This window comes from Physella acuta, unplaced genomic scaffold (assembly GCF_028476545.2).
Source record: "Physella acuta isolate Inbredline_101_S28 unplaced genomic scaffold, ASM2847654v3 ptg000870l, whole genome shotgun sequence".
NCBI lineage: Eukaryota > Metazoa > Mollusca > Gastropoda > Physidae > Physella > Physella acuta.
In genome coordinates this window covers 330,879-345,044 of record NW_026732387.1, presented here as the reverse complement: position 1 = coordinate 345,044, position 14,166 = coordinate 330,879, and the positions used below count along the sequence as shown (strand labels likewise).

Sequence of the window (14,166 nt, the reverse complement as noted above, 5' to 3'; positions counted from 1 at the left end):
TGAACTGCAAGAAATAATAGATTCGTGTTAGACTGTCCTATCAATGACTTTCTTTTGATTGTGTCTCTGGAGACGTATTCTAGGACTTGAGGATTGCATGTCATTTCTACCAAATGTTGATGTCATTTCTACCAAATGTTGATGTCATTTCTACCAAATGTTGATGACATTTCAGTGTAATTGCTACAAATATTACACGCAACCCTCCCGTCTACTCATTATGTAACAGGCTTTAAGAATAAATAGAAAAAATAATTAAAACTTCCGTCCTGACGTAATTCTCTGGCATCAGTGCATTTGGGTCAGCTGAGTTAACAACATAGTTTTCATTAAGGACATGGAGGTCAGGGCATGGAGGTCAGGGTATGGAGGTCAGGGTATGGAGGTCAGGGTATGGAGGTCAGGGTATGGAGGTCAGGGTATAGAGGTCAGGGTATGGAGGTCAGGGTATAGAGGTCAAGGCATGAAGGTTAGAGTATGGAGGTCAAGGCATGAAGGTCAGGGTATGGAGGTCAGTGTATGGAGGTCAGGGCATGAAGGTCAGGGCATGGAGGTCAGGGTATAAGATCAGGGCATGGAGGTCAGGGTATAAGATCAGGGCATGGAGGTCAAGGCATGAAGGTTAGGGTATGGAGGTCAGTGTATGGAGGTCAGGGCATGAAGGTCAGGGCATGGAGGTCAGGGTATAAGATCAGGGCATGGAGGTCAAGGCATGAAGGTTAGGGTATGGAGGTCAGGGCATGGAGGTCAAGGCATGAAGGTTAGGGTATGGAGGTCAGGGCATGGAGGGAGGTCAGGGCATGAAGGTCAGGGCATGGAGGTCAGGGTATAAGATCAGGGCATGGAGGTCAGGGTATAAGATCAGGGCATGGAGGTCAGGGCATGGAGGTCAGTATTTGACCGAGTGAACCAACATTAGGTCGCAACATTTTCATGAGTTTTCAAACAGTTCATTCTTGGAGGGTCAATATTTTTTATTGTGCTATCAAGCTAATACTAACGGTAATTAGACTGCTAACCGGAAAGTCTAGAGTTCAAATAGTGGTTCAAGTCAGTGGAACGTCCCTGAGTCCACCCAGCTCTGATGGGTACCTAACTCACGTTAGGGAAAGTAAAGGCATCTGGGCATAGTACGGACCACATTATCTTTTCTAACGGAGAGGTCAAGAAACATGAACTCTACCTCATCAGACATTGGATCTTTGCTACTACGTCCTAACACAATCATATATTTAGTTTGATTGTTTAATAGACTTAGAATGTTCTTGGTCAACATAAAAGCTACCAGCGACAAGTAAACTGAACTTTCTACATTAAACAAAAGAGAGAGTTGACACTACTATCAGCTTGTTGGAGTAATTTTTTTCTCAGTAATGTGACTGGTTTTTTTTTTACCTAGGTGACTGAACCCCACAGTAATGTGGTTGGGGTTGTACATGGTTGACTGAACCCCTCAATAATACTGCTGTGGGGTTCAGTCACCGATGCTACATCTGTTTAGAATAATGAAACAATTTTTCATTTACACAGACTTGCTTTTGAAATTTCTGTCGTCAGAAATGAATGTGCACTTTGTTTCCTAAAGTTCCAAGTTAACCCATACTTTAAAATTTGAAATAACGGAGCGAAAAAGATGGGCTATGCTAAAGAAAGCTTGCGGACATATTTTAAAATCTCCTGTTAAAGCATCAATTATGTTCTTTCAAAGCTCAGCAGCTCAAGTTTTCAGCAAGCAGGGAGGCACACCGGATCAAAGACCGGTCAAACAAATTAAAATCTGGTCGTAAGACGGTTCTAGACTGGACCGCCGGATATCTGTTCCGGCACCGTCTTAACCAGGTGCCCGGGGTTGAGTACACGACGGTTAATCTATTTATAGACGATGCGCGGCCAAGTGTTTGTGTTTGCTTGTCTGATCTCGCTGATATGGGATCTAATCTAAATATAGCCCCCCCCCCAGGTCAGCTGATCAACAGACTCGTCTGTCTTCTGTGGGCAGTTTTAGAGAACTTCCTTGGTCTGGCTTAATTGATTGACCTCTTGACCTACCCTCTGTATAATTTACCGACCATTATACCCAAACAATTTTTGACAAAATGGATCCTCATAAAATACACAGCCCTTTTTTTTTTATAGCCGTGGCCGCAACCTTAAACTTAATCAATTTAAATAACACTATTTCTTTATTTTTTTTTTACATTTTGAGAACTTCAAAATAACATTCTACTATGTGAGAAAACCTAGAGAATTTGAAAAAAAAATCACTAATGGTTAGCAGAATTTTTTAACTTTCCGACACTGATATTTCTGAACTTTAAATAAAAGACACAGCACTCTAAACAAGACATCGCTAATTAATTAACATCATATTTTCTCCTGCCTGAGCTATTGTCTCTGATCAGTCTGACATTGAAACGGGGTTATTTTAGTTTCAGCATCGGCGTGTGGGAGTTGCACTGAAAGAAATGTCTTGGCTAATTTATCAACAAAAAGGATGTAGCTACAACATTAGTGCAAACTTTTAAGTTGTCTAGACAAATTAATCAACAGAACATATCTAGCTAGAACATTAGGTCAAATTTTTAATGAGTTCAGCAGTGTTGGGATAAAAACGTTATTTATGTTTTTTTTTTCGGCTTTAATCAAGAAACATTCAAGGATACACAGGTGCATACATACAAATACAACGGTACTCACGTACTTGGTACATTTAACGATTACTTCTCCATAATGGCGTCTTGTCTGAGTGTGTGGGTTAAGTAATACGTAGAGCGTGCGAGCTTTCTCTCAAGATGTTCTAAGTCATCCTCAGTCATTAGTGACATTCAACCAACGGTCAAGAAAGTCATCCTCATCTTTTCATTAGTGACATTCAACCGACGGTCAAGAAAGTCATCCTCATCTTTTCATTAGTGACATTCAACCGACGGTCAAGAAAGTCATCCTCATCTTTTCATTAGTGACATTCAACCGACGGTCAAGAAAGTCATTCTCATCTTTTCATTAGTGACATTCAACCAACGGCCAAGGTCATCCTCATATTGTTAATAGTGACATTCAACCAATATAAAAAATGGCAAGATGAGGATGAATTTCTTGGTCGTTGTGTTTTTACTTCATAAATTCTATGAATACACTTTCAGCAGAGTAACTAAATTGTCAAAGTTTAAAAATCGTTAATTACAAAATACATAAATTTAATTGCAGTATGTGAGCTATTCTTCAAGAACATACTTTACCACCCCCCCCCCACCCTAAGTTAGGGTACTTAAAGAAAAATATTCGCACATATCAGGTTTTTTTTTTTTGAAAATATGGTTAAAATGGCAACGGCGTCCTTCTTGAAAAAAACATTTTGTGGAGTTCTAAAATTTCGTAAACTAACTTATGTATCGGGTATGTAACCATTGATTCTTCTTCTACTAATAGTCAGTTGGCTAGTTTTTACAACAGAAAACACTCTAGAAATATTTTTTTTTTTAATTTTCAAATTTTGGTATGGCAAAATTTCATTGAAATTAATGCTAATTTTAATGGTATTTCACCATAAAAAATTTTGAAAAAATATTTTTAGTGGTTTTTCGGTTACAAAAACTAGCCAGCTGACTCTATTAGTGTTAGTACAAGAAGGATCAATGATTATATGGGTGGTGTATATGTTACTTTATGAAATTTTAGAACTCCACAATGGTAGTTTTTTCCAAGATGGCCGACGTTGCCATGGCAACCATATCTCAGAAGAGTCCCTGGTACATGCAAATATTTTCCCTTAAGTACCCGAACTTTTACTTACACAAATAAATGAAAAAGGCGTATTAATTAAAAAGGTTTTCTCCCCATTTTTTTCGGAGCCTCCCCCTTAAGCGATGGATTAAAACCCGCTATTAGATTTATTAGCTTGTGCAACATATTTATACGCCTAGACAATTTAGAGCACAAACATAAATTCTCACACCATTAAACAAACCCATACGTTCACAAGACCTAAAAACACGTCAAATAAAAAAGAAAGCTATTAGAAAGTATTTTGTTTAAAAATTGTCTGTGTGTGGTATGAGCCGACGTTTATATAACATGCCCTCCATGTCTCAACTGTTACAGGATTCGATAAGACAGAAGTTGAACTCAGTGTTTGCCTATATAGACTGTCCATAATACCTCACATCCGAGTGTACATCGCAAGATTTCTTACCTCAGACTTCTCCAAGACTTCACATCCAGGTGTTCTACATCAGAAGTTTTACGATCCAAGTGCCCAGCATCTTAAATTTAAAGGTGCTTAAATCCTAAACCGCCCACTGTCCAAGTGTCCTACATCATAGGTTTTATTGTCCTTAAATCCTTAAATCCTAAACCGCCCACCTTCCTAGTGATCTACAATAGTCTACATCATAGGTTTTATTGTCCTTAAATAAAAAATCGCCCACCGTCCAAGTGTCCTACATCATAGGTTTTATTGTCCATAAATCCTAAACCGCCCACCGTCCAAGTGAGATTTCTTACCCCAGACATCTACAAGACTTCCAAGTGTAGTGTCAGAGGCGTAGCAAAGGGGGAGGTATATGTCCCCGGGCGCCGACCCGAGGGGGCGGCAAAATGGTTTGGAAAAAAATTAAAAGCTCATTTTAGCTGCAGTTTTGCATTATAAGTATAAAAAATATATGGGGGAGAGGGGGGGGGGGGGGCGCCAAATTGAAAGTTTGTACCCGGGCGCCGGGAAGTGTCGCTATGCCTCTGCCAAGTGTACGGTTGGTTAAGCTGCCATTTAATGCAGACAGCGATACATCACACCAACTGACCCCTGGTGACCTGATTGTTTCGGTGTCTAATGTTATTATTTTTGCCTACTTTTTAAAACCTGTTATTTAATTTTTTATTTTAAATTTTGGTTTAAACTTAATTAACATGATTGAATAAGAAATTCCCATTACAGAACCACCGCGGCCAAACTAAGTTAATTAGAACCTGAAATTCTGTTTTTACAAAAACAATATGTTATCTAAAATATAGGTTGGCTTTCGACTGGGGGACGATTTTTTTTTTGACCGTCCTTGAACTTATGCAACAAACTTAGCTAATATCCTACAACAATGTCGGTACATTACGGTCAGAGTTGTCGTGTACCTAGCTGACATATTTCTGGCAAATTTTTAGTCGGACGCTAACTTTAGTCATTTGTCCTTAGATGATTTTTCATGGAATATTTTTTAATAAGATAATTTGCCAGTGAGATATTTCGCATGGAATATTTTATCTGAGATATTTTGTCCGGATATCATTTGTCCTGAGTTCATTTGTCCTGAGATCATTTGTTCTGAGATCATTCCCCAACGAGATATTTTGTCTTGGATATTTTGTCTGAGGTATTTTGTCTGATCAATTTTTTTCTGAAATATTTTGTCTGATAAATTTTACCTGAGATATTTTGTCTGAGATATTTTGTTTGAGATCATTTGTCATGAAAAACCGATAGAAAAGCCTAAAATTAAAAGGTTATGTAGTCAAGCCTCGGACTTCGAACAAATGATGTTCCCAGCGACGTTTGTGATACGAAAAACTGTTTTTTGGGCTGGTAAAAGTCTGGATCATTGTTTATTACGAGGGCAATTCGTAAGGTGAATCACCTGTTCGTAGATCAAGTAGTTCGTACAACGAATCACTGTTCGGAACAGGAAGCACACCAAAACTAGTGATAACACGATGCGTGCAAGTAATCTGATGCTGAGCTAATTTAACCAAAGCTCGCTGGTAATTAGTTGATTTGTCAGACGGCGGCTGTCTGCACGAAATGGCTGGGTAGTCGCCCCTACACGAGACACGGCAGATAACCCGTGTGACAATCTCTCTAAAAATCGAGGAAATAAGTGGTTCTGAATTCCAACTATGTGGAGATTTCTTTTGGAAGAAGTGACGTCATAAGATGAATTTAGTTCGGCCATGACATTTCAAAAGTTGACGACATGTCGTCTGACAGTTGTCTGGTCAGATCCGCCTAGTGACGTCCATGCTGGGTCACGTGGTCGTATGACGTCAGACAGGTGAGTTACAGGTGTATGCATGGTTTTGTGTGTCTCTGGAAACTTTCAGGGGTGGCGAACACTGATGTAGGTATCTATTTTCTACAGGAGATGGGATCCGGACAAAATGCCGACATTGGCAAAAAGCCGACACGGGAAAAAGGCCGACATGGACAAAAGGGTCGACATGACAAAAGGCCGACAGAAAAAAAGGCTGATATCCACGAGGTCGACATCCAATAGGCTCGTAACTAAACTGGTTTTATAAAGTATATTTACCTTGAAAGTCAGCCGACTTGTTGGTATGATGGTATAGGTGCCTTCCCCTCGACAGTTGCCTGAAAGAAACACTGGTTGAATTCTGTTGTCGCTTGATCATTTGTCCGATCATTGCCCGGATAATGTATTAATGTAGATGCGCGTCACGTGATCTCGAGACTTCGACGTGAACTCACTTGTTAAGGACAACGATAAACAAAAACAAAACAATGAAAATAAATCAAAACGTTATCATTTTTTTGGTTAACTTTAGCAGGACGGTCAACTTTTGACATTCTTGAAACATTAACTTTGTCAGATATGAAATGGTCATGTTAGAGTACAAGTGAACGATGTTTAGTAGCTAGTCTACCAGCTGTAATCACATCTTAGCTAGGATGTTAAACGCGAGACAGTGTGTGTTGCGCTAAATCTCCTGAGCCATGGGTGTAAGCTAGTGGTCAAGGTCACGATACAAAAACTTTAACACTGAGGATTTTAAACACCGAGGAGTTGAGACCACAGCTCAGTCAGGTAAGGCTCTGATAAATCTCGTAGAATGGTACCACTAATGAAATCACTAATGGCATTAGCTAGCATTAATGAAATTAGTAACGGTATTAGCTATGATAAACAGAGTTTAATAAACGATAATGCTAACACAAACACCAGCCATTTTGTTTATTTTAACGATGGTCGTACCAAGTAAACTCCGCCCACACATGCACCCCCCTCCCCCTCTCCCTTTGTCCCGTTCCACACGCTACTCATCAGAAAGCTTACTATGCAGACGATATTAAATCATCTACACTACAAGTCACGGTTTAGAACTAACTAGAACTAACGATATATATATATATATATATATATATATATATATATATATATATATATATATATATATATATATATATATATATATATATATATATATATATGAGGTGTATAAAAACAACATTTTAGATTGAATTTGGACGGTGCGCACATAAACACAGCTGTTTGTAGCTATTTTTAACCAATACATTTAGGGCCACGTTACGTTCAGGGTAAAAATTGTTGAAATAACATGCTCGTATCCATGGCTACGTTGATAAAATGATTACACTGCTCAGGTATAGATCGTTCAAGTTTTGTTGGTCTCCTTAGTGGATTTGGTGGATTTAGAGGATTAGTGTGGGGGGGGGGGGAGGGAGTGAGTTCGCGTAGAGCGAAATTTAACAGTTTATTTTCTACAGTCAATTCAGGGTGGCAAAACTCTTTCGGGGTGGAGTGGCGGGGTGGATGGACTAGATGAACTAATCACGTGATGCCAACAGGTTTAGTGACGTATTTAATCATGTGATTCAGGCAGGGGCTGTGACGTATATAATCACATAATACAGGCAGGTTTCAGCGCTCTCTAATCACGTGACATAACAGCATACATAAACACGTCATATCTCCATCGTCAACAGCTGAAGCGTGAACTATCGTCTGCTAAACGTGCGGGGCCGGCAGAGGGCGGGAAGGACGACCCACGGGCAAGTATCTGAACAATCAACGAACAGACGACTTCGATCGCTCGATATCGATAGCAACGTTCCCACGGGGGCCGGTTTCCATCAGTTTTCTGGAACTCCCCCCCCCCTCCCCCCCTCCACAATATGTCTGACGGAGCGACACAATGTAGATCGAGATCATGACGTCTAGACAAGACAGGGAAATAACTCGCGTCGGTCAGGGTCGGTAACTCTAATTTCTTCCTGATTGGTTTTAGCGGGGTAGTTCCGATCACTACCAATAGACACCACGTCCTCAATAGTTCTTGTGAGACCCCCTCCCCGTCTAGACGTATTGCTTCATGTAATGACTCACTTAACGAAACTTAAATTAAATTAAAATTGTGTGTCCTTCACCTACAGTTTAATAGACTTCCCTTTCAAAGAAACAAACAACAACGCGTGTACATGTACGTGTACGTGTACGTGTACGTGTACGTGTACGTGTACGTGTACGTGTACGTGTACGTGTACGTGTACGTGTACGTCTACCCCCCCCCCCCCCACCAGAACGAAATAGAATATATATCGAAAATAAATATACTTTTACCAGTGTCCTCCGCCCCCCCCCCCCCCCGGAAATTTCAAGCACCCCCTCCCCCCTCATTGTTGTGTAAATCATTTGGTAAGAAGAGGATTTGTTACGTCACTCATTCAGTAAGAATAGCATTTCTTACGTCACTCAACCTATAAGAGAGGATTTAGACACTAATCTGTTGTGTTAGGTGATTAAGTGTATCGTGTTACGAGGATTAAAGAGAGGGCGTTTACCCGAGCGCGGGTTTCAAACTAGCAGGTCTGTGATACAATTACTGGCATTACAAATGTATTTCGGGTAAGTTGTTGTGATAAAGACGAGGCAGGAAAACATGCATGTTTACTGTATCACGTGACAGGTGGTAAACAACAGACAGCTGATCACATTCTCTTTGATAGAGATTTGGTTTTTTTATATGTTGTCGTCATGTCTGGGGGGTGCGCGGACCTTTGACCACAGGTGCTTTGACCATAGGGGGTTTGACCATAGGGGGTTTGACCACAGCGGAGCTTTGACCATAGGGGCTTTGACCATAGGGGATTTGACCACAGCGGGCCTTTGACCATAGCGGTGCTTTGACCATAGGGGGTTTGATCATAGGGGGTTTGACCATAGGGGGTTTGACCACATGTGTTTTCTCAGCAGAGGGTCTTTGATCACAGGTGGTCTATCAACTGGTGTTTGATCACAAGCGCTGTGTCCGGCTTTGATCATAGGTGTGATACAATTAACACGATTTTATACATGTTTCCTGAGAGTACGTTAATAGAAATTAACATGTATTTAAAAAAGCCAAGAACTATATTTTAGTCTCCACATAAAGACTGGTGCTAGACCTCATAGATTTATTTTAAATATAAATGAAACACAAATAATGCGACATATAACAATAATGTAGATGTACTTGAAAATACATAGCATATATAAAGGATAAAAGGATAAAAAATGATACAAAACTTGCCAACAACATAGTCAAAGATATAATACATAAAATGGTTAACTAAATGACAGATGTGCTATAGCATGCAAATATGTCAGTACATCTGTTTGACCATATGTTTGGACAGCATCTTGTATCGCTTCTCAGCTGGGTAGCTTGCCCCTGCGACACCTTGCAAGAAAGTTGTCTTTTGCCGTGTGCAGTCCATCTGTAGACCTTCAAGGAAACGCCACATTGTTGGGTGACTACATTGGAGAAGAGACTGAAGACTGTAATGCCATCCTTCACAAATGTTATTTGTTCGTGCTACACCATCGCCAATCGTGTGCATTTGATTCCAACTGGAAAAAAAGCAAGCTTGTCCTTTTCGCCACGACCACGGATGCGACGACCTCGGACACAGCGCTTGTGATCAAACACCAGTTGATAGACCAAACTGTGATCAAAGACCCTCTGCTGAGAAAACACCTGTGGTCAAACCCCCTATGATCAAACCCCCTATGGTCAAAGCACCGCTATGGTCAAAGCCCCGCTGTGGTCAAACCCCCTATGATCAAAGCCCCTATGGTCAAAGCTCCGCTGTGGTCAAACCCCCTATGGTCAAAGCACCTGTGGTCAAAGGTCCTAGGACCGTCTGGGGGGTGTCAAAATTCATCTCTTGGCCAATTATTTTCTGTGCCAGCGAGAATCAGAGGATAACACAGCAGTACGTGCTACAGTGGGAGAGACATCAGAGGATAACACAGCAGTCCTACAGTGGGAGAGACATCAGAGGATAACACAGCAGTACGTGCTACAGTGGGAGAGACATCAGAGGATAACACAGCAGTACGTGCTACAGTGGGAGAGACATCAGAGGATAACACAGCAGTACGTGCTACAGTGGGAGAGACATCAGAGGATAACACAGCAGTACGTGCTACAGTGGGAGAGACATCAGAGGATAACACAGCAGTACGTGCTACAGTGGGAGAGACATCAGAGGATCACACAGCAGTACGTGCTACAGTGGGAGAGACATCAGAGGATAACACAGCAGTACGTGCTACAGTGGGAGAGACATCAGAGGATAACACAGCAGTACGTGCTACAGTGGGAGAGACATCAGAGGATAACACAGCAGTACGTGCTACAGTGGGAGAGACATCAGAGGATAACACAGCAGTACGTGCTACAGTGGGAGAGACATCAGAGGATAACACAGCAGTACGTGCTACAGTGGGAGAGACATCAGAGGATAACACAGCAGTACGTGCTACAGTGGGAGAGACATCAGAGGATAACACAGCAGTACGTGCTACAGTGGGAGAGACATCAGAGGATAACACAGCAGTACGTGCTACAGTGGGAGAGACATCAGAGGATAACACAGCAGTACGTGCTACAGTGGGAGAGACATCAGAGGATCACACAGCAGCAGTCCTACAGTGGGAGAGACATCAGAGGATCACACAGCAGTACGTGCTACAGTGGGAGAGACATCAGAGGATCACACAGCAGTACGTCCTACAGTGGGAGAGACATCAGAGGATAACACAGCAGTACGTGCTACAGTGGGAGAGACATCAGAGGATAACACAGCAGTACGTGCTACAGTGGGAGAGACATCAGAGGATAACACAGCAGTACGTGCTACAGTGGGAGAGACATCAGAGGATAACACAGCAGTACGTGCTACAGTGGGAGAGACATCAGAGGATAACACAGCAGTACGTGCTACAGTGGGAGAGACATCAGAGGATAACACAGCAGTACGTGCTACAGTGGGAGAGACATCAGAGGATAACACAGCAGTACGTGCTACAGTGGGAGAGACATCAGAGGATAACACAGCAGTACGTGCTACAGTGGGAGAGACATCAGAGGATAACACAGCAGTACGTGCTACAGTGGGAGAGACATCAGAGGATCACACAGCAGCAGTCCTACAGTGGGAGAGACATCAGAGGATCACACAGCAGTACGTGCTACAGTGGGAGAGACATCAGAGGATCACACAGCAGTACGTCCTACAGTGGGAGAGACATCAGAGGATAACACAGCAGTACGTGCTACAGTGGGAGAGACATCAGAGGATAACACAGCAGTACGTCCTACAGTGGGAGAGACATCAGAGGATCACACAGCAGCAGTCCATCGAACAGTGGGAGAGAATCAGAGGATAATACAGCAGTACGTCCTACAGTGGGAGAGACATCAGAGGATAACACAGCAGTACGTGCTACAGTGGGAGAGACATCAGAGGATCACACAGCAGCAGTCCATCGAACAGTGGGAGAGAATCAGAGGATAATACAGCAGTACGTCCTACAGTGGGAGAGACATCAGAGGATAACACAGCAGTACGTGCTACAGTGGGAGAGACATCAGAGGATCACACAGCAGCAGTCCATCGAACAGTGGGAGAGAATCAGAGGATAATACAGCAGTACGTGCTACAGTGGGGGAGAGCTTCACGTAGGTCTCCAATCCCAGCCAGCAGCCCAAACTGGTTAGTTCAGGTTGGTGGTCTCAAGCCAGAATCTAGTCTGCTTTTGTCTGCGTCTAGTCTGCTTTTGTCTGCTTTGGTCTGCGTCTAGTCTGCGTCTAATCGGAGAATAGCCGGCGCCTAGTCTGCGGCTAGTAACTACTGGTAACTATTTCTCGGATAAATAAAGTGTGGTCAAGCTAAGTTTATTTTGCCTATTGGGTCCTCGCGTTAAATGCGACCGTCACCAAAGACAAACTCTAACAATAAATTTCTTTGAAAACCCAACATGAAATGTATAGCAACGATAGGAACGGAGAATATATTTATCTACATATGTTATTCTATACATTCATAAATAGGAATACAATTTTTTTAAACGTAGGTTTTTCCATAAAATCGTTTTAAAATAATATCTTGTAAGGTATGAACTCGCGGAAATTGTAGACAAGCCCTAAAATGATCTCAACTTAAACAACAACTTGTTTTTTCTCTAGCTGCTGTCGAGGCCGCACTAATCACAACGACCTAGCCACTCTACCACTGATAAGTGCTACCCTTGATGACCTATTCAATTTTCACGTGTTACCTTCGCTACTAAAATTTGTTCCTAATTCAGATGTTTTCTTCAACTTCTCGAACCGGATATTGTGTCTAGAAGCGATCGTTTTGACGCCATTTTGAAACTTTTAACTCACCGTTCCTTGCGTGCACTCAACTTTGATTCGTCTCTTCATCTTTTAGTATCCATTAATATTGCTTAATTAAACGACGCATAATTAAATCTTCCGCTTAATAGCGGAGTATTTTTGTAATGCTAAGCTCGCAGGTAGGAAATAGTTGTCTTACTTTAATGTCTCATAAAGCTATAAATAGATTTCTCGTTCTTAAAAAAAATCATAACACCGTAAACAGAAATTTAAAAAAAAGCTAGAGGGCGGAGTTATGGCGCCTGTGGGTGAAGGGTTGGTGGGGTAAACGGAGATCATGAAACACAACGTGCTTGATGTAACGAATTTTGGTGTTATATCTGTTGTCATTGTACATCTCATGTATTGGTATGGGGGGGGGGACGTGTATTTCACAAATGACGTCACTCATTTTAGGTTATGGATGCTGGACAGTAGCGTAGCGAGCGGGGGGGGGGGGCATATGTCCCCGGGCGCCGACCTTAGGGGGCGCCAAAATGGGTTGGAAAAATAAATTGAAAGGTTGAGGGGGGTGCAAATCGAAAGTTTGAGCGGGGGGGGGGGGGTGCTAATGGAAATCTCGAAGGGGGGTGCAAATCGACTGTTTGAGGGGGGGGGGGTGCAATCGAAATCTTGAGGGGGGGGGGTGCAAATCGAAAAGTTTGTCCCCGGGCGCCGGGAAGGGTCGCTACGCCTCTGATGCTGGATAGACGTTAAGCTTACAATTTTACTTTCAACTAAATTTTTAAAAAAATTAGAATTCTGTAAAATTATGTTTTGTTTTCACTTATGTGGGGGGGGGGGGGGGGGAAGTTGCTTTAGGCTTCATATAAAACCCTTATATCACATACAAAGACTAAACCTATCGCAAATAATTTTCCTACTTTTACGTGCTAGTCTCCCTGGAGTTTAAACTAAACTCCCGCAGGCCATATCAAACCGGAGCTTAAACTAAACCCATCTTTCTTCAGGTCATATCAAACCATTTCCATGTTAGTGACTTGTTCAGAAGATTTCGCTTATGCTTGTTCTTGTACGTGTGTAAATGTTCCCCAAGGCTACTCTAATTACCGAAACAAACCTCAAGGCTACTCTAATTACCGAAACAAACATTTCGTCTAGTGAAGATGACGTGTCTAGAAAAATCTTTGGTGGCGGCCATGTTGGCCAGACTTTGTTCAGGGTTTACCGTCTGCTGTTACCCGTGGCCAATACCACTGGCCAATATCACGTGACCGGTGAGTAAGCACGCGGACTCGTCCAGTATTTGCTCACGCTTAACGCTGCATGTTGGCCTGAGGCTGGGAAATTACAGGGGAAGTAGACATGCTGTTTTAGGCCAATGGTTTAGCCGGGTCAAGGTTCAACTTTTTATTAGCGGGTCACGTCTTAGCTTTGGTGGCCATAGATTTCTTTTTCCATACTGGTATTTAGATGGCACTTTTTGGTTCAGTTTGGTATTTAGATGGCTCTTTTTTTAAGGATGGTAGTTAGATGGTACTTTTTTTGGTTAAAGCTGGTGTTTTTTTTTTTTTCAGTTAGATATTTAGATTACTCTTATTCTAGTGGCGTCAGTCGACTGCAATATTTCCGACTTAAAACAAACAATGGTGTCTAAGGAATGCTGGGTAAGAAAATTATGTCCGATTTTAAGATAACACGTCCCGTCACATGACGCGTAACTCACAGACGTCCAGTTAACGTGTCGCTCGCTGACTT

At 42.0% G+C, this 14,166-nt stretch overlaps 1 protein-coding gene across 1 annotated transcript; it reads left to right on the top strand.

The window, feature by feature from the left end:
* The first annotated feature begins 337 nt into the window (after positions 1-337).
* LOC131952364 (golgin subfamily A member 6-like protein 6) lies at positions 338-11,456 on the top strand. Its single transcript, XM_059314977.1, has 3 exons — positions 338-553; positions 9,974-10,748; positions 10,846-11,456. Exons 1-3 carry the CDS (start codon positions 338-340, stop codon positions 11,454-11,456), a joined length of 1,602 nt encoding a protein of 533 aa, XP_059170960.1.
* Positions 11,457-14,166: the final 2,710 nt, after the last annotated feature.

Excerpts from the sequence above, each read along its gene's own strand:
- LOC131952364 (XM_059314977.1), top strand. The coding sequence starts at position 338 with ATGGAGGTCAGGGCATGGAGGTCAGGGTATGGAGGTCAGGGTATGGAG. Across the intron at positions 554-9,973 it reads ATGAAGGTCAGGGCATGGAG|CGAGAATCAGAGGATAACAC; the intron begins GTCAGGGTATAA and ends TTTCTGTGCCAG. Across the intron at positions 10,749-10,845 it reads CATCAGAGGATCACACAGCA|TGGGAGAGACATCAGAGGAT; the intron begins GTACGTGCTACA and ends TACGTGCTACAG.